Consider the following 25,582-nt stretch of genomic DNA (forward strand, 5'->3'; position numbering starts at 1 on the left):
AGCCTCAGCAGTCTCTATTCCAGCAGAAGCATCTTGGTCACAGGGGCCAGGGAGGGCCTGGGAAAGAGTTCCCAACCCTCAGACTTCTGCTGCTTCCAGGGGCCCAAGGTAACAGGGCCAAGATGTGGAGGTCTGGGCAGGAGCTGTTACCCTGGGCAGTCTCTTCTGTAAGAGGAGCCCCTCAGCTACAGGGGTCATGGGTAAGGGGGTACATGCCCTGGGTAAGGGGGCTTCAGGGCAAGCTGGGCCGTGTGTCTGGTGGTGGGGCTCAAAGCCCAGAGGTACTACAGCCCAAGAGCAGTCCAGGGTGCAGGAGAGGGGAGGGGGCACAGAAGGGGATGCCGGGTTTGGAGGAGGAAAAGTCAAGTCACTACTGCAAGTTGTGGAGAGGGCATGTCAGGAGGGGGCCCCTGACCTTGCTCACATAGCTCGCCCGAAAAGCCAGGGTCACACACGCAGTGTGCCCCCTTGGTGGCCGAGGCCTGGCAGTGGCCGTGGAGGCACCGCAGGCCCCCACAGGGGTCCACAAGTGCCCCAGCCTGGTTGCACAGAGCCCCCGAGTACCCATCCTGGCACTGGCAGTTGTAGGAAAGAGCGTCGAGGGGCACACACTTCCCGTGGACACACCTAGAGGGGATGGAGAAAAGGTACGATGAGAATAGGCTGCAGCCAGTCCAGTCCTAGGGCAACCCACAATCCCAATCATGGTGTCAGGAGATGTTATATTGTACCCAAGAACAAAAGGGAGCAAAATGGGATTCTGTCACCCTTGGCCACCCCTAGGGCCTTCTTCCTATTAATAAAAACCGAAAACTAGAAAAAATCAAAATCATTTGTTGGGCCACATGTTCCAGTTTGGAGGGGTTTAAGAATACAGTCCATACAGCAGCCCTCACCCTGGGGAGAGGAGCTGGCGGGCAAGGGAAAGGAACCTGCAGGTGGGGCAGGGGGTGAGGGCTCACTTGTGGCCATGGCAGGGCCCGTCCGCTGGTTGGTCACAGTGTAGGCCCCCCCAGCCAGCCTCACAATGGCACACGGGCCCCGGGGTGGCATTGGGCTGGCAGATGCCATGGAGGCAGTAGAGCTTCCGGCAGGGCTCACAGCCCGGCACCACGCCTGGCTTCATCCGTGTCTTGGTGAAGTCTTGCAGCTCGTTGTTGATGTAGAGGTTTCGGATGCAGCCATGGAAGCTGGTGCCATTGAGGATCTGCCACAGGCGGAAGGCGGCGGAGTTCACATCCACGGGCATCCCTGGGGGGCCGGGGGTGGGCAGGAGGGGACAGAGCTGGGCTGAGGCAGGCTCAGACCATGCCTGGCACTCACCACTGAGGTCCGCTGGGCATCTGCACAGGGTTCCCTCTGCCCTCAGCCTCTGTCCTTCGGTCTCTGCAACCCTGGGCCAAGGTCCTTTGCCACCTTGGAGGGTCCAGACTCCTTTCCCAGAAGAAAAAGAAAACCTGCGCCCTATATGACTAGAGCCCAGGGGCGCCAAGCCTGTAGCAGCCAGCTGACAAAGAGCCCCGGGTGCCTAAGCTCAGGCTGCCCTCGCCCAAGGCTCCTTCCTGCACTGTGGGACACCAGCTCTTACTCCTTACTCAAAGAGCAGCCAGAGGACCTGGGTCTAGAGCTTTGTCACCTGTTTTTGTGGTCGTCACAGCAACCCTCTGAGGTCAGAATGGCTAAACCCCATCTGGTACTCAGTGACTTGCCCTAAGTTGTACAACTAATAAACCACAGAGCTGGAATAAGAACTCAGAGTTCTCTCCTCCCCTCCTGCTCAAGAGTCTCACCAAGGCCCTCCACAGCACTGAGAAAACCCCGCTATTGCAGAAACCTGACTTGTCTGGACCTGGAAATGTCTGCAGGTACAAAGCATGGAAAGCCAGCTGGAGCACCCCAGCTGATGCGGGGACTCTGTGCTGGAGCCTCATGCAGCAGCTCTGGGCTGCGGAGAGCTCCGAGGACCCTGAACACTTGACAAGCTCCTGCTGGTCCAAAGCCAAGAGGAAAGGTTCCCTCTTTAAAACAACTGGGAAAGCTCCAGCTCCCCTTAAGGCTAGGCCTCAGGCCAAACCCAAGGTACCTGTCCTCGGTCAGCCTAGACTCCAGATGGGAAGGGCCATCCACCAGTGGGCTGGAATACCCCCCAGTCCAATGACCTGGGCACCAGCCCTCCTGGCAAGCCTTAGGCCAGAGAGCAACGGAGGCCCCACCTGGAATGGCTGTCGCCATCACCTAAGTGAGCCTCAGCCTCTCCCTGGGCCCCAGGTCCTTACCTCCCACATAGAGGGGGGCCTCGCTGTTCAGCGTGTAGTGTTTGCCAAAATTGTCCATGGTCATGGGACTGCCTCCATCGATGGAGAGATTCACCATCTGGTCAAACGTTACCAGCTCAACGGTATGGAACTGCCCATCATTGATTGTCTCGGCACTGGAAGAAGATGGGGTGCCCCCCCCCCCAGGGAATGGGCTTCAGTTTGGCCCATCTCTGCCTGGGCCCTTCCCCAGAAAGGCCACTGGTACACAGCTGCTTCCCGAGGAATAACATGTCTAAAGGAGGAGGGTGTGTAGACTGTGGCCTAGGGCCTAGTCCCTCCTGCTTCCCTCCTTGGAATTCCCTGGGCAAAGCTGAGCAGTTTGGGACAGGGGTTTCCGACTTACCATCTCTCTCTCCCTTCTAAAGAAACCCCAGTGAGGAGGAGATGGGATAGGGAAGGGTGAGCCCACTGCTCAGGCCTCAGCTCCAAGCTGGGGCCGCACTAGATGGTTCAAAGGCCCTTCCCACTGGAGCAGCACAATTCTGGTGGTCCCAATAACTGCCTTCTCTTGAACCAGGAGACCCTGAGGGAGGGCATTGGGCATGATGGAGCCTTACCTGTAGATGGCAGAGCTGGGGTAGCTGCCTGGGTCATAGCTGACACGCACATGACCCTGGTATAGCTCCACTGCAATGTGGTCATTGTCCCCATTGTACAGCAAGATCCCGTTGTCCTCTGCCGTGGAGACCTATGGGGCAAGGGCACTTTCTCTCCCACATAGCAGTGGCCCAGGGAGGTGGGGCAGATGGGGGATCCACATTTGGAAGACGAGTGCTATGTGCAGAGTGGTGGCCCCTGACAACCCAGCCTACCCAGGGGACACATCCTCCAAGAGATGCTGACAGAAGCTAGTAGCCCCTGGTTCACATGCCATCCACTGCCAGTAGGAGAGGCAGATGGACCAGCTGAGGCCTGGAAACTGTGTGCTAGGAGGGGCAGGTAAGAGACCTAAGGGCACCTGCCCAGAGAGGAAAGTCCAATGGACGTGAGGTAGCCCGTTCTGTGGACCTCTGGGAGCCACCAAGAGGACAAGTAAACGAAGGCTTTTAACAGCCATGACCACCCCAAGCTGGAAGGAGCCATTCATGAGGTAGTACCTGTCTCCGGAGCCATGCGTGCAAAAGCTGGAGCTGTCTTGGGAGGGAGAGCTCTACAGTGCTGTAGGGGCCATGATCCTGCCTTGTCCCGCTTCCCCCACCACTTCTCTGTGTAGTGGTAAAGCGACTCCCTGGTCGCATAGAGCTGGCACAGGGCCCAGGCTGGACCCAGCATAGCACCCCATCTGGCTGGACTTCATGGCTGGGCCAGAGACAGGCAAGTGACTGAAGGCAGGCCAATCAGAATCTTCCCTGAGGTCGGTGACTGCTGTCCAACCAGCTGGCAGGGCGGAGCCTGCAACAGGGCAGCAGGGCAGACCCACCTCTGGAGGTGCCGGAGGATGTGGGGGAATTCATTTTATCAAGCAGTTAGGCTAGCTGTGTTCTTGTAGTGTAGACAGTGAACGTGGGTGGGATGTGAGCGAGGTGATGAAATGGGGGAGCACAGTGAACATGTTGGGAGGCTTAGGGGCTCTGGGAGCAAAGGAGAAAGACGTGGCTGCTGGGGTGGGGAGTGCAGCTGGAGGAAGAGAGCTGGCCAAGGAGGACACGTGGACTTGGATCATTTCATCGTGCACCATTCCCTCTTCTCCGTCCCCAAGAACTGCTGGGCAAACAGTGCCGTTCAAGTGGGATGTGCTTTTAGGCCTCCACAAACTGACCTTGGGAGATGAAATTCAAGACATGGAATGGCAAAGTAAGGGCCCCAGGGCCAGGAGGCTAAAAATACAAGGCCAGAGCTGAAGCCCAGAGCCAACTCTGGCTGTGTTGCAGCCATATGGAGAGTGTGCAGTGCTGGAGACTGGTGCTGAGGAGCAGGCGAGACAGGGCGGCGGGAGAGGACCCCGAGACCCCTTCCCCTGTTCCCTCCTTCCCTGCTCGGAGATTGCTTTTGTGACCCAGTAACCTTCCCACATCTGCTTTACCCACATCCAAAGAGTTTTAATTAACACAGGCTCCTCCCAGTTCTCCCAGGTAGGGATGCCCCTCACTGCTCTGACCTGCCCGACTCCCTTCTCTGACCGGGCACCCTGGGCACGACGCACCTGCAGCGTGATGTTGGCTCGGGGCCAGTTCTGCAGGTCCGTGAACTGCAGGTAGGTGTCCCGATCCACAAAGTTGACACTGAGCAGCTTCTCACACTCAGGGCCGCCAAAGCCTGGGAGGCACTGGCACATGGGCCCGCTGCCCTGGTCCACACAGTTGGCCCCATTCTGGCACTCAGTCCCCTCACAGGGGCTTCTGGGGGCGGGAGCAGGGGAAGGTACCTCACAGAACTGCCCACTGAAAGGGGAAAGATACAGGTCAGAGAAGGCCGAGTAAAAGGTCTCCCATGGTCCTGGAGAGAAATACTGAACCTCATGGGAAACAGAAGATGCTCCTAACGAACACTTTTCCCAAGAGAACTAGGAGCCAGAAGGATACTGAGAACAAGGTGAGAAACAAGGGTGGTCCCTGGAACAGCATCATCGCTCTCCCTTGGGCATCTGTCAGAACAGAAAACCTGAATCTGCTTAATAAGGTCGTGTGTACATTAAAGTTTGAGAAGCACTCACAGCTCAGGGCAGTCAGGTCTGCCAGCAAATTTACTATTGCCACAGGAGAAAAAACAAGCAAGAGAAGACTCAAATGACTAAAGAAATAAAAGGGGACAGGACCACCAGCAGGGAGTTCTGACCCACGCTACATCCCCAGCACCAGGCCTCATGGCCTCGGAGAGCGGAAATGACTGAAAGGTCTCTCCGTGGAGGAACGGATCTGTCCATACAATGGAATACTAGTCGGCCACAAAAAGGAATGCAGTTCTAATGCGTGCTGCCACGCAGATGAAGCCCAAAACCATGATGCCAAGGGAAAGAAGCCAGTCACAGAAGACCACAGATGGTGTGATCCCACTTACAGGAAACATCCCAGACAAGCAACTCTATAGACACAAGTAATAGATTATTGGCTGCCTGGAGCAGAGACTGGGGTGGAGGGTGACAGATAGGAACAGAGTTTCTTCCTGGAGTAATGGAAGTGTTGATTATGGTTAATAGATGCTCAATCCTGATAGTATACTACAAGCCACTGAATTATATACAGAAACTGAGTGAATTATAGCTCAATAAAACCTTTAAAAAAAAAAATACAAGACTCAAGGAGAGCATGGGAGGTAGCTGGCCCGAAGGAGGGGAGGGATGCCCCACCCCAACCTTTCAGAGAAGCCACCTTTATGCCAGGACGGGTCTTCACTGGCTCACTGGACAGATATGTGGCAGGCGCTGGCCAGTACTCTGTACCCACTTCCCAGTCCCTCCACCAAACAGTTTAGGGACCCTGTGCTTATGATCTCAGTGACTGGGGAACTTCCCCAAGGTCACACACCTGGGGAGGCATAGCCACGGTCAGACCCCCAGGATCCAACTTCCAGGCTCAGACCCTTCCTCCCTCCCACCAGCTGTGCTTGGGTGCTCCGGCCAGCTCTGGGGCTGGAAGCCAGGAGGCCTCAGTCGCTCACGGTGCCCTGGGGCCACTCACCTGTAGCCCTCAGCACAGAGGCAGGAGTAGCTGTTGACTTCGTCCACACACTGGGCCCCGTGCTGGCAGCGGTGGTCCCTGCAGTCATCCTTGTTCTCACTGCAGCTGTCACCTGCATAACCTGGTGCACACTCACACCTGGGAGGCGAACGGGGTTGGGGGGATGGGTGGAGGGGTGAACAGGAGTGGGGGGCAAACGGGTGAGGGAGAGGATTGGGGGGGCAGTCAGTCCCTCAGAAGCCTGTGGGGCCTGGGGGCCATGGGTGTGACCGAGAACCTTAAGGCCCATGCATTTGTGGGACAACCAGGAGGTCAAACAGAGCCCTAGAGAGAAAGTTGTCCCCCAGCGCATCCTGGGACCCTTTTCTGGTACAGGAAGAGAGCTTGTGTGGGCTTCTGTGTGGGGGCAGATTCTGGGCTGGGAGGTTGGCTATCCAGTGGCAGGAGAAGGGGAGCTCATCACGGAGGACCCACCCTGACCACTGACAGCACATCCAAGGCCAAAGTTCAGCCCCTCTCAACCTGCTCAGCAGAACAAGGCCCTGCATCGTAGGGCTCAACTAGCTCTCTTCAGCATCCCCGAATCCACTGGACCAGCCTCCTAGCCCTGCTCCAGCAAACCTAGCACCCCTGCTCAGGGATGCCAGGCCAGTCCCCAGCCCCCAGCTCTACTGTGCTGCTCCCATCACCTGGAAAGCAGCCATCTGCCTGTCACAGACAGAGCACACTCCACCTAACTTCAGTCACAGCCTTGCAAGACACCCCCTGCTCTGCACCCACCCCCAATTAGGCCCACCCTGTGGTCAGACCTGTCTCTACTGGCAGCAATCCCCACCCCACCAGCACTTCCCTGCCTTCATGCCTATTGATTCTCGCACATCCTCTTCTCTCTCCCTGCCTCAGTCCAACCTGGGCAACACCACACCTCCTCCAGGAAGCCCTCCCAGCTGCCATCAAGAGATCCCTATGGGAAACTCCTCCAAGCTAACCTGCAAAATCCACAGCTCAATCACACAACCTGGCAGGCAGATGCTCTGCTCCTGCCTGGATATTTTTTATTCTGTTTTTCAAGCTCTTAAATACTTTTCTACCCAAATAATACATATGGGTACATATATGTACACACACACACACACCCCCCTAAAGCCAGTTTACACCATAATACTACTCCTTACTACATAAAATGGCATGATTTTCAGATAGTTTCTCTATTTTAGTTTTTTTGTTGTTGTTGTTGTTGTTTTTATTCCTGAGAGAGAGCACGAGCAGGGGGAAAAGCATAGGGAGAGGGACAAGCAGACTCCGCCCTGAGCACTAAGCCCGAGATCACAACCTGAGCCACCAGATACCCCTCTATTTTAGTTTTTAATGTTCATCTTGACCCACTGTTTGGCTCACAGGCCACGACTAGGGCTTGTGCTGCAGTCTGAACAATGCTGCGATAGCTAAGCCTCTGCCCACTCACTCACTCAGTGAGTGTACTGAATGCCCGCTGAGTCCCAGGCACAGCGCAGTGAGGCCCGTCCTCCCTCCAAAGGGGAGGGTGGGGGTCAGTCCTGCTTTAGTCCACTACCTGAGGTCCAGCCCCTCATCTGAGCAGCCGGTGAACCCCTTGGTCTACCACTGCTGATCGGTCTGCTGTGCCAACTCCACCCCAGCAGCTCACCGGCAAGTGCGGCAGCTTCAGCTCCCGGGCACCCCCTCGGTCTCAGACCAGGCCTCAGGAACCCCGCTCTCTTGCTTCCTGCCCCTGTCCGTGGGTGGCCCCTGCTGGACCGTGAGCTCCGTGGGAGGCGCCACTCCCCACCCTCGCCTGAGTCCCTGGGGTTTGGTCCCTCAGCCGCAGGCTTTCAACCCTGGCCACCTGTGCTGTCCTGACTGGTGGAATGGGTCCCAGAAACGGGACTGTGTTTACAAAACTGCAGCTGGAAACATTTTAAAAGCCCATGACCTTCATGTAATCTTCTTCTTGTGACCATGCACTTCCATGTAAGCCAGTAACAAGGAAGGTGACAACAGTCAAAGACCTCTTATCCAGACAGGTTTTGCAATTCTGAAGTTTTGGGATTTTGGAAAGGTTATACAAGGCCTAAAGCATTATGTAACACAGCGATGGGATCTGGGGCAGCTCCTTAGTTAAACATGTTCACATTTCTGCAGCAAATTCTACGTACGTTCAAACTACATGGCAAGAATAGTGACCCTAAGTAGCTTTGTAACCCTGCGAGTCAGGTTTTATTACCAAATATGTTCTGGTCAGACCAGATTTTGCTATCAAGTGGGCTTTTGCCTTTCAGAGTTTTGTGCATTTTGTATTTGGGGGAGGAGAAATAGTGGATCTGGAAAGCTAAGAGCCCTTTACAGAGCACCTACCAGATGTCAGTCTTGGAGCGAAGCGCTTTCCACGCGTTTGCTCATCTGTCCCTCACAACCACCCCAGGAGGAAGCCACCGGGGCTGGGGGGAGGCCCACTTCGCAGAGGGGAAGACAGGCTCAGAGCAGTCAAGGCATCCACCACTACCCTGTCCCCACACTGACTCACAGGGACCCTGTGTAGCCAGGACCAAACCCACTTGACAAGGAAGGAACTAAAACGGGGAGAACAGAGATGAGGGGACTTCAAGGCCCATGCCCTTGTCTGGCCCTGAAACCCGGCAACACTGACCTGGGCCCGTCTGGAGTAGCCACACACTGGGCCTCATGCTGACATGGGTTCAAATCTGGGGAGCAGAAGTCCACCAGCTGCTCACAGGCCCTTCCTGGGGAAGGAGGAAGGAGGAGAGAAGCTGCTGCCATGCTCTGCCAGGCAGCTGGGCCAGCAGAAACCTGCCGCGGCCCTTCCACCGCCAGGAACAGGCTCAGGACGTGAAACCCACCGCGCTTACCGGTGTACTGCAGGGGGCACCTGCAGCTGTGGTTGCCCACGCCGTCCACACACACACCCCCATTGGCACAGGTGTGCTCCCCACAGTCGTCCGTATTCACCTCACAAGTTGGTCCTTCAAAGCCAGTGGGACAGGAACACCTGAGGGCAGCGGGTGAGGAGAGCGCACCAGGTGGGCCCGAGTCAGGCCAGCAGCCTTCCTGAGGCACCGGTGGAAGCCCGTGTCTCCTGGGGACTATCCTCATCCCAGAGCTCTGGTCCCCATCTCGGGCCAGGCCCTCACTAGGTGCTGGGGTTAGAGTGAATCAAACAGCCCTGGACTCTGAGAACTTACTCACAATCTAGTTGGAGAGACAACGAGGAGATAGGCAACCACACGAGAGTGGGGAAGTCCTGGGATGGTGCCACACGGAGGCTGGGAAGGGTGGGCAGAGGCCAGGGACACTTAGCTCATACATCAGGGATGAGGTGAGAACAGGGCTGGAGGGGGAGCAGGAGTCGGCTCATGGAGACTTCCCCCAGGGAGCACCCGGGGTCTTCCAAGTGATAGGTGGGTCAGAGAGGTCTGAGAATTTTTCAGATCCTTCAAGTTCTGCACAGAACTTGAACTGTTGCCTGAAAAGACCTACTCCAGAGCTTCTGAAACACACACACACCTCCCCAGCCTGAGTGTGAGCTGGAACTGCTGGAGCCTAAAACCCTCACGCACCAAATAAAGGGACAATTAAGAAGGCAGAGGTTTCCCGACTGGACAAACACTTTTGTAAGACTTTCCAGTTCTGTGTATTTAAAAAAGAAAAAAAAAATCACTGAATGGTCAGCTGATCGAGCATTAAAAATAACTTTTGATGACAGATCAGTCTGGGGTTTGGGCATATAAACTCGGAAGGGTTTCAAATAATTGAGTGACATGCTACAATAAAACTTCTAATCCCAGTGATTTATGTGCACAAACTTTCCAACATTTCTAGCTGTCTACATAGATTTTAAAAGGAACATGTTGGATGCTGAGCCTTCTCTCATTCTGTCCCATTCACCCTGGGACACAGGAACCAGTTAGAAGAAAAGCACACACAAAATGCCCCACCTAGCTCACTACAAGTTGTAACATTTTCCTTCATGTGTAACAATTACCAAAGTTTGTAGAGTTGGGTTTCCATTGTTGCTAATAATGTCATTACAATTGTTGACAATTGTAATGACAACTCTGCAAAGGATACTTTTCAGAGGTTGATGGTGACAAGAAACAAAAAGCAGCGGGCTTACGAACAGACTCGAGCATCAGAACATAGACATTGGAAGAGAAATGGAGGTGGGGGTGAGGAGTAAAATCGAAATACTAGTTCGAGGAGGAAAGGAAGGAAATAACGGGTTTATGCTGTTAAATGAGCTTGTTGGGGTGATTTTTTAAAAAATGAGATCAAATTGCTGTGTTTATCAGATTCCACTGGAAAATGATAAAAGTGAACTAAAAAGGGAGATTTTTAAAGGTTCATATTTACAGTATCCTGGAAATTAACTCTTTTATAATAAACAGTTCAACTAACACTGAAAAATGCTGGCTGTCACTCACTCTAAGAACGTACAAGAGGAGATGTAGTTTAAACATCTGTTTGGCGCGGGTGAATGTGCACAAAGGTAAGAAGCTCAGAGTTCCAGTTTGGAGGGGGCTACCCCAGCTGCACCCGCCCTCTGCAGAGGGGTCCTCTCAGCCCCCCAAGCTCCATAGAACACCCCTCCCCAAGAGTCTAGAGGGTGTGAGGGGTGGGTGGGCTGGATGGAGCAGTTGCCAAAGCCCAGAGGAGGAGGGAGACCGTTGTAAGGATGCTGTTTCCAAGGTGACGACCTGTGAGAGCCTGTTTAGTGTTTTATTTTTTACATCTGGCCATTCGGGTTTGCAAAGGCAGGTCTGGCCATTCTTGCCAAGCAGATTCAACATCATTTTCCAGAGAGAAGATTTGTTCACTTGACAGTTTATTTTCAGCAACTAAACACTATATATTCCTCTGGAAAAACTCCAGGAGAGCTCTGGGGAGGTGGGGGGCTCCTTGAAGGGGCCTGGGGGAAATCCGTAGTGGGGGCGCTTACATGGGAAGGTCAGACAGGAGTCAGGAGGGCTGGCCCTTCACCAAGTCCAAGGCAGGGTGGGCATTGGCTACCCAGGTGTGACCAGTGGGACCCAGATCATGGGGAGAGGCCACGGATGGCCTGGGACTTGCCCCACCTCTGGGAAGGCCTCCCCACCTGTCTTACAGGCAGCCTAATACCAAGCAGTGGGTGAGGGGCCCTGCCTTCAGGCAACATGGGCACAGCAAGCAGCTGTTTGACTCCAGGTCAGAGGCCTTGGGAGTTAGTGGAGATTAAGGGGGTTTAAAACACCCCTGCACTGCCTGTCAGCATTGCCACCACATATGCCCTTGGCCACGGATTACCAGGACCATCAGAAGACCCTCTGGCCCCTGGCATGAGCAGGGAGAGGCCTGGGGCAGGGATGGGCATGCCCCACAGCTCTGAGCCCCAGCCCTCTGTGCTGCTGAGACTCAGCAGGCCCCCATCTCTCCGGGCAACAGGGGTCCAGCCTGGCATGGAGGGGTCTCTAGCTGCCCTCCCCAGCACAGCCCCACCTCCTCCTCTAACACAGGGAGCGTGGGGTCATCCCACTTGGAGGAGGGAGGGCACCCAGGCTTGGGTGCTAGAACCGTCAGCACCCCTCCCACTAGGTTCTGGCACCCCCCGCCCCCCAGGCAACTCACATGAAGCCAGCATCGTCGTCCTCCTGTGGGTGGCAGGTCCCTCCGTTGCCACAGGGGCTGCTGGAGCAGCTGTCGAGGGACACCTCACAGTTTCGGCCCTGGGGGGGGGGCAAAGTGAGTGATGAGGACCTCAGAAAGACCCCGGGATTGCTGTGAGCCAACAGAAACAGCCGGCCCCGCAGCAGCAAGCCACCCTGGCCCAGGAGTGACCTCTTCCTTCCTTCATTCATTCATTCACTCGTTCACATGCTGAGTCATTGATTAAACACTCCCTCATGCGCCTGCCCTGGACACGGTGGGCAAAGCGGTGAACAAGCCAGCCCAACCCCGTCTTTCCTGGAAAGAAAAGCCCTCCTCCTCCCCGGGCCCAGCCTCCCCTCACCTTATAGCCGCTGGAGCAGGCGCACCTGTAGCCCTCGAGGGGGTCATTATGGCAGGTGCCCTCGTTCTGGCATGGGCTGGACAAGCAGGGATCACACTTGGCCTGGACAGCCAGGGTTGGGGGACCTGAGGCGGGGGGGGGGGGAGGTGTTAGAGCAGAAGGGAGAGGAGGGCAGGACAGCCCTCAGGGAGAGCGGCGGAAGTCCTCTCCCCAGGGAAATGTTGGGCCCTCTCTCTATTTCCTCTGGGTCACGTTCACGCCCTCCTTTCTCAGCCCGCCTCCCCTCAGCCTCTATAAAGTGAGGTTAGTTGCAGCACCTTCCTCAGGGGCCATGAGGACTAAATATGCTAATTGGAATGTACTCAATGGGCGGGTGCTGGATGCCCATGGAGCCCCCACATAGTGGTCAGGGCAAAGCCATCAGTGTGAGGGCGTCACAATCACAATGACCGAGGTGGGCTCTGGCTCCCCACCCCAGCCCCATCCCAAGGAGCAGGAGTCTGCAGGCCGCCACCTCGGCAGGGAGGGGCACGGGTCTGCAAGGGACTATGCTCAGGAGGAAAAAGTACATTTGCCTTCAAGTTGTTTCTCTCCAAGGCTGAAAGGGGGTGGGAGAGACTGTCCCAACACCACAGGCAGGACCTTCTCCAGCCCCTGCAGGACTCACGCGTCCTCTTCCCTGAACTTGGAAGTGGGCCAAGAGCCAGCAGCCAGGCTGCCAGGGGCACCACCTGTGAGGGGAATGAGGACCTCACAAGAATAAAACTCAGGTTTCCACTCCGGTCTCTTTCTAGAAATGGAGAAATATTGGTCCTGCTGAAGAGGCGTGAGCCTTAAGAGACAAACACTTTTCACTGGAAGGAAGCATGAGTGGATTTCCCAGGTACTGGGATTCTGTTCCTTCCTCTGGGTGCTATTTCCCTGGTGTGTTCAGTCTGAGAAAATCCAGGGACACCCCCCCCACACACACTTATGATGTGTGTCCCTTGATGTTATGAATGTTATATTTCAACAAAAAATGTTCTTAACTTACCAATACCACCTAATAACCATTAGTTAAATACTGAATCAATGTTTTGCTGCCAACAGCCAAGCCACAGATCAGGGACCTCTGAAAGGTTACCCCCGTGACAGCAGCCTGCACGCCAGGTGACCATTAACCCAGGGCTGTCAGTTTCATTTCCGATGGAGGGCTGTGAGCTTGCAGAGCGCAGGGGCTGGGCCCCCTGCTGGCCCCCGGGGCACACAGCTGGACCTGGGGCAGCCCTCAGCCCCCTCTCGGCTCAGCTGAGCTCCCGGGCCATCAGTCAATCAGCCAATCCACCTCTGAAGGAGAATTTCCAGACACCCCAGGTGAGGCAGCTTCAGGGCAAAGTGTGTGGAGTCTCCAATCACTCTCGGGCCCTGTGTTTCTGCAAATGTCAGGAGAGTGACAGTGGGGTCCAGTGGCTTGGTGGGGGGTGGGGGGATCAGGGCCAAGCACAATTTCTACCAAAGGGAGCCCTGAGCCCTCCTGCTGCTGAGAGGCTGGGAGTGTCGGGAAACGCTGCTACTATTTTTATTTTCCTTACATAACCCCAGGGAGAGGGATTAAGGCCCTCACAGCCTGAGCTGTTCGACCCAGCTTTTCTCATTCGCTGGACATCAAGAATAGAAAGAAGGTAGCCATGCTAACAAGCAGCAGGCCCATCATTCCTGCCACCTGACCCCCCACTCAGCTGGTCACCATGGGGACACAGGAGACCCTGGAAGGCCTTGCCAGAATTAGACAGGTCCTGTAGGCCCCTGGCAGCAGGTGGTGGGGACGCAACCGTGTACCTACAGCCCCGCCCCAGCCCCTGCTCTCATGCTCCTGGGCTCACCTTGGCATTCAAACTTCTTGGCAGGCGTGGTGAGGAGCAGCTTGCCCTCCATGTCTGGGGGCCCCGCACAGCGGGCAATGCCCGGTTCCTTATAGCCTGTCTTCACCCAGCCGGACAACCAGCGGAGGTGGCAGTCGCAGTACAGAGGGTTGGCCCCAATGGCCCTGCATCAGAGAGCAGAGGGCAGCAGTCATCCCGAATGGGGTCCTTCACCCAGCAGGCACTGAGCTTGCCAGGCACTCAGCCAGGGGCTGCCAAAAATCCTAATGGTCCCCATGGCGTGAGCCTTTACTGCGCAGCCGGCGCTGCTCTAAAAACTTCCTATGTGTTCTCTTCTTTTTTCTTTTCTTTTTTTTTTTTTTTTTTTAAGATTTCGTTTATTTCTTTGACAGAGAGAGCACAAGCAGGGGGAGAGGGAGAAGCAGAATCCCTGCCGAGTAGGGAGCCTGAGGCGGGACTCGATCCTAGGATCTTGGGATCATGACCCGAGCCCAAGGCAGACAACTAACGGACAGAGCCACCCAGGTGCCCCCGTGTGTGTTATCTTCTCAGTCCTCCCCACAGCCTGCTCTTCTCATGGCATATGTTGAAACAGGCTCAAAAAGGTTGGGCACTTGCCTACAATGGCACAGAGGTAAGGGGGAGGTGGGATTTGAACGAGGGCTGTTGAGAATAGGGCCGCCTCCAGAGTTGCATGGGGGCGGGGGGAAGGAGCCACCATTTCCTGCTGAGAGGAACCAGCTGCCTTCCCACGGCCCCACATCGAATCTTCTCATTAGCCCCACGGTGTGAGCTTTCTTCTCCGTCTCCAACAGGGGGAACGGAGCCTCACGTGGAGTAAATTCCCTGGGGTCACACAACAGTGAAGGGCAGCCCCCAGCTCCAGACCCAGGGCCGTCTGACTCTGAAGCCCATACTCTCTCATTTTTCTTTTCATTTTTAATTAAACAAGGAGTCACAAATGCATTCTCAGTGTAAGCCCCTTCCAAGTACTGCAAACAAAGTCCCCACCTCGTGGTGAACGTACTAAATGCCACTGAATTGTACACATTAAAATGGTTCATTTTATCTTACGTGAACATCCCCTTAATTTTCTTCAAAAAGGCCCATTCCTGTGACTGGTGGAAGAGCAAAATGGCGTTAACTGCGACACAGGGGGTTTTGTGATGTCTGTCAAATCACCCATGCAATGGCCTTTTGACCTAGCGATTCTGTTTTTGGGAGTTTCTCTCACAGATACACCTGCCTGGATGTGTAAAGTCATCTGCGCAGCGGTACTAATCACGGCACTGTTTGCAATAGAAAGAAACTACAATACATCCACGATGCAAAGAAAGGCTGCCCACCCACCCCCCCAACCCATCACTACCAAAAGCACAGAACAACCCGTGTCACAAGGTCACCACACCCAGGCCTGTAGCCTTCCAGTTTCTCCCAGAGTTACACTTAGGGCTCTTTTTAAAAAAATTATTTTAATTCAATTAATTAACATATAATGTGTTATTGGTTTCAGAGGTCCCGGTCTGTGATTCATCAGTCTTCTGTAATAGCCAGTGCTCACTACATCACGTGCCCTCCTGGATCCCCATCCCCCAACACCTAGGGCTCAAAGTATATACACCTCCTGGATCATCACCGGGCAGCTTCTTGTCATTAAGTGGCACGTCTTGGAGATCTTCCCAGGTCGGCACAAAGGGACCCCCCTCATTTTATCAAAGCACTTCATAGCATCCCAAAGGAATGGATAGCTCACAGCTTACTGAGCAATTTCCCTACTGCCAGACATTCTGGTGGTTTCCAATGGCGTGAGCATTTCTCTAGAACAGGTGCCTAGAAGTGGGCTTCGGGTCACAGAGGAAGCTCAGGCAGGATGTTCAGAGCTGCCTCCCAAACAAGTACCAGCTTGTGCTGGCCGGCAGCAGCATCAGGCCAGGCCTGCCCCCTCACCCCGACCCAACCCCGCACCCCCAGCCCTGCAGTGTTCACCAACTAGCCGCCACACTCAACACCTCCCTGACAAACAGTGGGAGATTTAGAGAGGAGCGAGAGCCGGCTTTGGGAGAATGCAGGGGCCAGAGCTCCTGGGTCCAGCAAAGAGAAAAATCAGAGCTTTGGGCCTGCCGTTCATTGATATCAACACTATTTTGTAAGTATAAGGCTGTGGGATGATAATGAGAATGGGCACATTATTAAATAACAGCTGCACTGCCCTTTTCCACCTGTTTCTGGGTCATAGAGAGGAAGCGGCTCCCCGAGGTGTGTTTGGTCTGATGAAAACAGCAGCAGCTCTGAGCAGGAATTCCTCCAAAATAGGCCAGCGGATGACTGCACAGTGTGACAAGGCGGCTGGGCAAGACTTGGCCTCGGGCCCCAGCGCGGCTGCTCCCTGCCCGCTGACCTTATGCAAGCCAAGTCCCCTCTCTGGGGCTCACTTTACGACTCGATAAAGAGCTTGCAATCTGGAGGGGAGCAGGAAGACAAGCACAAATAACCTAAGATGGGCACCAAGGGAATAACGCAGCATGGAAAAGACGGCCAGTTCAACCTCGACGTGTGTTTCATTTTTTCTGTCCTGATGTGCTGACAGCATGCATCCTGGCTAATGGGACAAGGGGTGACACCTTCCTCTCTCCACTGAACAGGGCCAGGGCTGCCAGAGGTTGAGGAAGCTCAGAGGCTCTGATTTTTCTGAAGCTATGTGTGATTAAAATTTTAAAAAAAGACTTTTTGTGAATAACAGGAATACAAAAATTGTGCTATATTTAAAATGTTCATGTTAACCAGATTAATATTTTTAACATAAAAAGTGCAAAGTAATGTGATTACGTTATTCAAAATGTCAATACAGACTTTAAAAAAATTTCTTTTGCAGTGCACTTGCAAGAGTGTGGTCTGCTAATGAGCCATGAGCTGAAAGTTTATTACGAATGACTTCTTCTTTCAGTCCTGTAGCTAGCTCATTTAGAGAAAATGCTCCAGAGACTGAAGCCACTGTGAATGTGGAGACCTTGACAGGTCAGGATTGTCACAATGCCGATTCCCTCTATGTCCACCCTACCCCCATAAAGGGCAGCAAAAGTGCACCACAAATCTTTTCTTCAGGTTTGTCATTATTTATAAAGTAATCTCCACAGCCAAAGTGGGGCTCAACCCTCAGCCCCGGGATCAAGAGTCACGATCTCCATGCACTGAGCCAGCCAGGCGCCCCATGTGCACCTCCAGTCTAAGCGTCCCCTTCTGACTCTTTACATAAAAATAACAGTGAAGAATAATAAAAACTCCCGAAGTCAATACTGCTATCCAAAAGTTAAGTCAGGGTTGACACCCGCGTTTTCTTTGTCTACAGAGCACCTCTGAACCACACCTGGTTTCAACCACTCACCCTCTCCGCCACCCGCAGGCTGGGGGTTTGAGACCCCTTCACTTTCGCCCGGGGCTATTTTTCCCATCCAAAGTGACTGAGAACTCAGGGTGGAGTGGAGAAACACTGGCCCAGCCGAGGCACAGTGGTGGGGACAGTAGGCAGGGCTGCCTGTCAAGCCAGAAGGGCTGTGATTCAGGTTTACACCCTCGCCAGGGTATAAATAATCCCATGTTGTTGATCGTCGGTGTAACCTGGAAATCGCTGAAACAGCAGATGCTCGGTGTGTCCACACCAAGGCCCTGCTGGGCTTTGGCTAATGTAACTGCGGCCAAAATAGCTGTCCCATGGCTGTTTCCCAGATTTAGCACGTACTAGAACTTCAGAATTGTCTCCACTCAAGCCATACCTCCTCTGCCCTTTCTCTTCCCCGGCAAATTCCTCGTGCCCTGCACTGTCTCCTTCTCCTGCCCTGAAGCTTCCTGACACCAGCAGGCAGCCCAGGAGTATCCATGAAGCAGCCTAACCCTGACCCTGCCCCAAAGCATGAGGAATGCACGGAGCTCTCAAAGCAAATTCACAAAGAAAAGAATCCTCCATTGTCCCATAAATGTAACTAATTTAATTTTTGTGTATTCCCTTCCAGGTCACACATGTGTGTCCACGAAATCCGAGTGTCGGGTCTTCCTTATGCTGTGTTTTCATCAAATAGTAAATTACAGTGCCATAATGCTCTACTTGCTATGCTGTCCTGTGGGCATGCCATGATCTAGTTCATCAGTCTGTATTTACTTTTCACACTGAATTCTTCTTTTTTTTTTTTAAAGATTTTATTTATTTATTTGACAGAGAGCACAAGTAGGCAGAGAGGCAGGTGGGGGGCGGAGAGCAGGCTCCCCACTAAGCAGAGAGCCCGATGCAGGGCTTGATCCCAGGACCCTGAGATCATGACCTGAGCTGAAGGCAGAGGCTTAACCCACTGAGCCACCCAGGTACCCCTTCACACTGAATTCTTAATGAATTCGGAATCTAGCTTCCTGACACACAGTAAATCAGAGACAACAAAACGCCAGATTAGAGAGATGAAGAATGATGTTGGGAGCACTGGCTCAGGGACTGGCACACAGTAAATATTCACTGATGAGGAGATGGTTGGATGGATGGATGGACGGATAGACAGACAAGTGGAGGAAAGATGAGCTAACTGCAAAGTGAAGATAAAAGTTAACAACAATAGAGAAGTGTGCACAGTATTGGAACCCAGGATGGTGATGAGCATTCACAATCATTATGGTATATGGACCATAGTGGACCTTGGAAATAACCTTTGTACACGCGAGGAAAGAGGCCCAAAGAGAGGAATGAATTGTCAGAGATCCCACTGCAAGTTGATGGCAAAACAAGGCCCTAACACCATAAGTCCTGATCTTCTTGAGTTCAAGAGGTTTAAATATGGTGGACCTGAGCCTCCACCGCACCCTCTGCCTACCAGCCCCTCCCCACCACATAGAGCTAGTCAAGAGGAGAGGCCCAGGCCAGAGTCATAATAGGAACAAAGGGCACCTCCAGGAGCCAGGGACACTGAATGCCACCTCTTGGGCGACTCCTGCCCTGGTGCCCGCTAGGACAAGCATAGATACACTCTGGAGAGGAGCATCTCTAATTTAGGTCCTCAGGATACCAAACTTCGGCAAAAAATGAGCAACCACTAACCACTAACCACCAAATACTAATGGAAACAAGGCCCTGTTGAACGGGAGTCATCATGAGCAATGACCAATGTGGCCCCTGCCTGGCTTTTGTTTAGAGCCACCGTCTGTCTCTAGCCAGGCTCCCTCCTGCTTCGTCCCATGCCAGCCGGCCCCCACACGTCACCATGGCTTTCCAGGACCTTTCTACAACTCTACTGTTCCACTATTTCCTTCTATTTTTAACATAAAGTCTACGCTCCTTAGCATGGCACAAAAGGTCCTTCACAATGGAATTCCAATGCCTCTTTCCAGATTCATCTCTTCCCACCCCACACTCTTCTCCCAACCAACCCCCTATTATCCTATGTTGGACACATCCCTGAATAGATCATCTACTTTCTTGCCATCTTGCCCTTGTACAAATGCTGTTCCCTCCTCCTAGAATGTCTTTCCCAGTTTTCTCCAATGGCAAATCCCTAGCTAGTCCCTTTCTGATGGCGGCATCCATGTCACCCCCTCTGTGAAGCTCCTCAGACTTCCCCAAAGTTAGTCCCTGCTGCCTTTAAATGTGCTTTATAATATCCCTAATGTCACAGAAGGCAGAAAGTTGGTGGTAGTAAATTCTTCAGCACTTGGCTCACTGAGGTTATAATTTATTGAGGCAATACAGAATAAATAAATAGCTTTGGAATCAGATTCACCTAAGTTCCAATCCTGTCTCTGTCATTTCCTAGCTTTATGACCTAGGGAAGCTGCTTCATTTTTCTGAACCTGGGCCTGAGTGGAAAATATAAACAACATATGTAAATACATGCAAATAATAAATGTAAGTAAATAAATGTAAAATGAAAATAATAAATCCTACCACCTAGAACCTAGAGCCCTTTTTCCCTTTCATCCCATGGCAGACATCACAAGTCAGTCACTGCACTCTTCTCACAGAGTCCAGACCGGCACTGGAATCCTCGCTGTGGGCTCAATCAGTCCCCGTCAAACTCGCAGAACTGGGGGCGCTTGGGTAGCTCAGTGGGTTAAAGCCTCTGTCTTCAGCTCAGGTCATGGTCCCAGGATGCTGGGATCGAGCCCCGCATAGGGCTCTCTGCTCAGCGGGGAGCCTGCTTCCCTTCCTCTGCCTCTCTGCCTACTTGTGATCTCTGTCTGTCAAATAAATAAATAAAATCTTTAAAAAAAAAACAAAACTCGTAGAACTGGTGAGCACAATACCTACTTCTCACTTCAGTCTTGGAGTAAACGAAACACCACAGATAAAGTATTTACACACAGTTAAGTACCGGCCCTCGATAAACAGTACATATTACTATTTATTTCCTCAAGTCTAAGGTTAACGCACTACTGATGTAACATGCTTCAGGAAGTGAGAAGAAATATTATCATATTAAATAGATCATTTACTGTAGGTAATGGTTTCATTCCCTACACTATGATACACTACGATTTCAGAGATGAGCATGAAGAAAAGGCGAGTCTTCTCAACGGAGAAAACCCAGTGAGATTACGGGAAGAATGAGCCTTAAATGCCTGAGGGCTCCAGAGGGCTCTTTGAGGGAGTGCGTCAGGGCTCCAGTGTGCACGTGAGTCTGGGTCCCAGGAACCCCCGGCGCCCTGGCTGCCGTGCTCCTGGCCTGATCCCTGCCTCGGCCTGGAGCTGGGACCTGGGACCGAGAGCTCAGCACCCAGACCCCCACCCCCAGAAGCAGGATGGGCCTATCATGGCCCCGCTACTTTTTCTTTCTTTTTTTTTTCAGTTGTGGTAAAAATACACACAACGCAAAATTTGCCATTTGGGCCATTTTAAGTGTACAGTTCAGGGGCATCCATGAGCACAATATTGTGCAACGCTCACCACTCTCAGGCTCTAAAGTGCTTCGTCACGAACTCCCTACCCACTGAACAAGACTTCGCCACGTGCTCCTGCTCCCGGCACCCAGAAGCCTCCTTTCCCTGCCTCTAGCTGGGGAGTCGACCATTCTGTACCCCACGTCAGCAGAATCAGACCACATCTGTCCTTTCACGTCGGGCCTACGTCCCTCAGCATGTCACCAAGGCCTGGCCGCGTTGGTAACGGAGCCAGGCTTTCCTTCCCTCTTTCTTTCTTACAGCTGGAAAACACCCCATTGTATGTGGACACCACCTTTGGTCCAACAACTCAAGTTGCTTCTGCTTTTTGACTACCGTGTGAAGGATACAGCTAGGTGCCGGGTGTACGAGTTTTCTGTCGTGAGAATCTGCTTCCGATTATCTGGGAAAGACGCTTAGGAGTGGATTTACTGGGTCACAGGGTAATTCCACATTTAGCCTTTTGAGGAACTGAACATCCTGCCTTTTACAAGCCCACGTGGTCCTGCCCGCTAAATGGCTCTGGAAGCAATCCTCCATCGAATACAGCACTTCTTGGGGGGTAGTGAACGTCCAGAGCTCTTCCCCCACCCTGGGAAGTCAGAGGCTCCAGAGAGGAGCCATGCTTAAGAGCACGGGCTTCCGAGCCAGAAGACTCTGGCCCCTACCAGCTGTGCAGCTTTGGGCAAACTTCTTCCATTTTCTGGGCCTGTTTCCTCATGTGTAAAATGGGGATCATTGTACCCACGTTGAGGGAAGGCTGTGAGGATTAGGTCAGCTGACGCAGTCCATAAGGGCATTACTCCTCGTAGGACTGCTTAGGAAGAACAGTCCTCAAGACCCTCTGCGGAGACTGAGGAAACAACATGGAAGGGTCTGAGATGGGGGCTGCTTGAAGTTCAGGAGCTTGACTAGCTTCAGGGTAAAAGCCATCAACTCTGCCAGCTCAGGAGGTGGGGGGAGGGGTCTCCCTCGGAATCCAAGCTCTGTGGAAATCCAAAAAGGCCTCGAGAATTGGCCCGAAGTTACTTACAGGTGAGATAAGGAGGTCACGTCTGTGAAGATGCCCTCTTGGAGGGTGGAGATGTCATTGCCATGCAGGGACCTGAGGAGAGAAGAGGCTCTCGGTGCCTCACCCAGGGACAGAGATCCGAGAACCGATGGAGGCATGTGTCGTGCTCCTCCATGGGTCTGTCATGGCCAGAGGGAGACGGCCCTCAGCTCAGAGACCTGGCCCCGCTAGTCACTGGCAAGGGAGAGGAAGCCCCTCATAACCCAATGTGACGACCCCATGGCCCAGCCCTCCTGGAGGGCTTGTTTTTGCCAGCACAAATAACTCAAGGCTCTATTTCTGTTTACACGGCCAATGGAACGTGCGTGGCCCTGTGCCCGCCCACCCTTGGCCGGCGAGCCTGAAGCGTAGGCTCCTCCTGGGTGAACAGGTTACCATGGCCAGCCACAGGTTGAGGGTAAAGAATGTCCCCGTGCCCCAGGCTCGGCTGCTGGGGGTGGGTCCCATGCACGAATCGTCAAGGGGCCCTCCTAACAGGCATGACGGTGGGCTTTGATCACAGGGCAAAAACCTCCCAGTGGGAATTCTTAGAAAAGGTTCACAAATCTCTTGCGAACATTCTCCACCTGAACCGGAAACTCACAGGCAAACAAGGGGCCACCTTATGTTCGATGGCATTCCCCACACACACTGCTCCCCCAAACACAATGTGGGGCAGATCACAACCCCCCATTTCTCAGTTTCCCATTCGTTCTTCAGCCTCCGAGGGGCTTGAATGAGCACGGGCAGGCCTGCTATCTCGGGACACTATCGGCCCTGCTGGGGCCACACACATGGAGACATGTCTGCCCACCAGTGGGTCACAGTCCCCCCCACCCTCCACCGTGGGCTGGATTTTCATGGAGGAATGAAGAGCGGGGAGACTCACAGCAGGCGCAGGGAGCGCAGCCCCTGGAAGGCCAGTGGAGGGATGCACTGGAGGGCGTTGTAGCTCAGGATCCTGTGAGAAGAGGAGGATGAGGGACCAGGGGTTGGTGGGGGTGAGGAAGGAGAGACAGGACAGGGAGGGGACGGCGCCAACTTAGGGACCCGGCCCCTGCAGGCTGGCTGCAGGGGGTGGGGTGTTGCTCAGCCGCAAAATAAGGGAGGCCTGAGCATGGGAGGGAGCACAGGCTGAGCCCCAGGCTAGTAAGTCCTGTGACCTGGCCACGTGCCCCAGCCCTTCTATGCCTCCTTCAGTTCCCTTAGCTGCAGAGCAGGGACAAAAACGATGACAACTTGGTAGGGCTTTCCTGCGGGTAAGGGGAAATGACCCAGGTGAAGTCTTCACCGTGCTGTGCCCGGCTCCCCGTGAGCCTTCAGTGAGGACACTGGGCACACTCCCCTGCCGAGGCTGCCCCAGTGATGGCCGGAGTTGGTGTCCCTGTTACGTTGTCCCCTGACCAGTCCCAGCCTCACTCCTGGAGAAGACAGGTGAAGTCCGGGCCCACCTAGTGATGTGCTATTAAGAAGCTGTGATGGGGGCACCTGGGTGGCTCAGTGGGTTAAGCCTCTGCCTTAGGCTCAGGTCCTGATCTCAGGGCCCTGGGATGGACCCCTGCATCAGGCTCCCTGCTCAGCAGGGAGTCTGTTTCTCCCTCTGTTCTCTCCCTCTCCCTCTCTCAAATAAATAAATAAAGTGTTAAAAAAAAAAAAAAAAAGGACAAAGAAGAACTTGTGACGGTGTTGGCAAGGGGCTATGACTGCACCCCCTCCATCATAAATATGGGGACTGAGGCCCTACAGGGAGAGAGAACTTCCCCAGGATGCTAAAATTAAGTCCCTAAGCTGGCTTTTTAAGTCGCCTTCTCAGCTTCCTGGGTCCACAGGCTACACCACTCTCCCCCAAGGCTTCCAAATGAACGAAAGAGCAGTAAAGGAAACAACTCTCACGACAGCCCCACATGTCTGTCAGCGGTGTGACAGATATGAAACCATACAGTGAGAGACCACCGCTCACTGACCAGGAGCAGGGAGCGACCCCGTGCAGGGACAGGGAGGAAGGTCAGAGGAACTATGCTGGCTGGAGAAGCCAAACAAGAGAGAGGACTGTGGGAGGAGTCCCTTCACGTAAAACTCCAGGTGGTTCACACTCGTCCATAGAAGTCTGGGTGGGCAGTGCTGGGGGAAGGAGCGGCAGAGGAAGGGCTGTCACAGGGTGTGAGGAGACTTCTGGGGGTGATGGAAGAGGTCACTGCATGGATTGCGGTGATGGTTCCATGGATGGGAACATAAGTCAGGCTGTAGCCACCTGGGGGCTTTCAGTACGTATAACTGGCTTTTCTAAAATAATGAGAGTGAGGAGATGCTCCTGTCCCAGGGACGGGCTCTGTGTCCCCTTACAGGGGCCGGAATCACTGAGAGCAGGACTGTCCAGCCCCGGCACTATGGACAACTCTTTGTTGGTGTTTAGCAGCAAAACCCTGGCCAGTGGCTCTCCCTGGCCCCCTCCAGCCATGACCCGCCCCCCCAAAGTGTTTCCAATGTGACCAAATGTCCCCGAGGGGGCAGAATCAGCCCAGCTGACAGCAGCTTCAGCACCAGCTCAGGAAGGCCCTGACAGGGCACCCGGTTGATGTTAGACCCCATGGCAAATAAGCACAGGTGCGGAAACTAGAACCAGCATTTCATGGCCTCGAGCCCACGTTCTGCTCCAGGGGGGGTCTGGCTGGGTCATGACCCTGTCCATTTTTCCTGGGTCTTGGCTCCATATAAGGTTCAAAAATGGGCAAAATGAAACTTCCTTGTATGGACTACATAGGTAGATGGCAAGACTGTAAAGAAAATCAAAAAGTGATTGCCATAAAGGTCAGGCGAGGCAGAGTCTGGAGATGGGAGAGAGGGGGAAGGATCAGGAAGGGATGGGGGAAATTTTGGGGTGCTGCATTCTATTTTTTTGCCTTAGGTATTCACATATGGGCCAGCTTTATGACTATTTGTTAAATGGTACATTTATATTTTTTGCATTTTTCTGTGTAAATACTACATTTCCCTTAAATAAAAAAATTTAGTTCATTTCTTTCCAGCTGGCAGGCCCCAGGCACACTCCCCGGGGATGATGCCATGGGTGCCAGTGGGGCTTGGGGGACATCTCAGTGGCCAGAGCGCTTGTGCCCTCCCTCTACCTCCCTGCCCTGGGACTCACAGGGTGGTGAGCTGGCTCATGTTGGTGAAGGAGGAATTGCTTAAGGAGCTGATCTTGTTGTTACTCAAGTCCCTGGAAGACAAAAATACATTGTTTAGAAAGGAAGAACTCTAGCCTGCTCTCAGCTATGGGCTCCTCCCCTCCCCCACTCTGTCCATGGCGGCCCTCTCTCGGCCAGGTTGGGGGGGGTGTTGAGGAGTGGTAGAGAGGGGCATTGGGTGCACAACTAGCTACAGCGCTCTGTTCTGCTCCCTGAATACCCACTCCATCTCTAGGGCTGCCTGTCTCCATTTCCTTACCCCCACCCCAGGCTTCTGCCCCCTTCCTTCCTGGAAATGCTCCCACCGAGGAGACGGGCTGCCTCTGAACTACCAGATCTAGTGGGTTCTGTGCTTTCTCCTCTTGCTAGTACTTAGCTAGCTCCTTCCTAGCCCAGCCCCAATCCGGTGGGGAGACAGTAACCACCGTTTTTCAAATGAAGACACGCGGTCTCAGATGAAGCCCGTCCAGGGTCACAGCTGACACCCCTCTTCTCAAACTTCTCGCCTCCCCATCTTTCCTTCCTCAGACCCCGGACTTCCCACACTTCCCTCCACCTCCTTGGCCATGCCTCCTCAGTCTCTGAGTGAAGCTTCTTTCCCAGCCAACCCTGCCTTCAGAC

General features: G+C 53.6%; 1 protein-coding gene across 1 annotated transcript in view; it reads right to left on the minus strand.

The window, feature by feature from the left end:
• SLIT1 (slit guidance ligand 1) overlaps window positions 1-25,582 on the minus strand; it is a 164,365-nt gene that overhangs the window by 732 nt on the left and 138,051 nt on the right. The window contains exons 23-36 of the mRNA XM_059398257.1: window positions 24,922-24,993; window positions 22,666-22,737; window positions 21,759-21,830; window positions 13,817-13,980; window positions 11,955-12,079; window positions 11,573-11,670; window positions 8,821-8,960; window positions 8,601-8,694; window positions 5,936-6,073; window positions 4,462-4,699; window positions 2,876-3,006; window positions 2,277-2,431; window positions 963-1,251; window positions 416-627 (exon numbers count right to left, since the gene is read on the minus strand). Of these exons, the coding sequence (XP_059254240.1) occupies window positions 416-627; window positions 963-1,251; window positions 2,277-2,431; window positions 2,876-3,006; window positions 4,462-4,699; window positions 5,936-6,073; window positions 8,601-8,694; window positions 8,821-8,960; window positions 11,573-11,670; window positions 11,955-12,079; window positions 13,817-13,980; window positions 21,759-21,830; window positions 22,666-22,737; window positions 24,922-24,993 (2,000 nt within the window). The remainder of the gene's footprint in view (window positions 1-415; window positions 628-962; window positions 1,252-2,276; window positions 2,432-2,875; window positions 3,007-4,461; window positions 4,700-5,935; window positions 6,074-8,600; window positions 8,695-8,820; window positions 8,961-11,572; window positions 11,671-11,954; window positions 12,080-13,816; window positions 13,981-21,758; window positions 21,831-22,665; window positions 22,738-24,921; window positions 24,994-25,582) is intronic.

Source organism: Mustela nigripes, chromosome 4, assembly GCF_022355385.1.
Source record: "Mustela nigripes isolate SB6536 chromosome 4, MUSNIG.SB6536, whole genome shotgun sequence".
Taxonomy (NCBI): Eukaryota; Metazoa; Chordata; class Mammalia; order Carnivora; family Mustelidae; genus Mustela; species Mustela nigripes.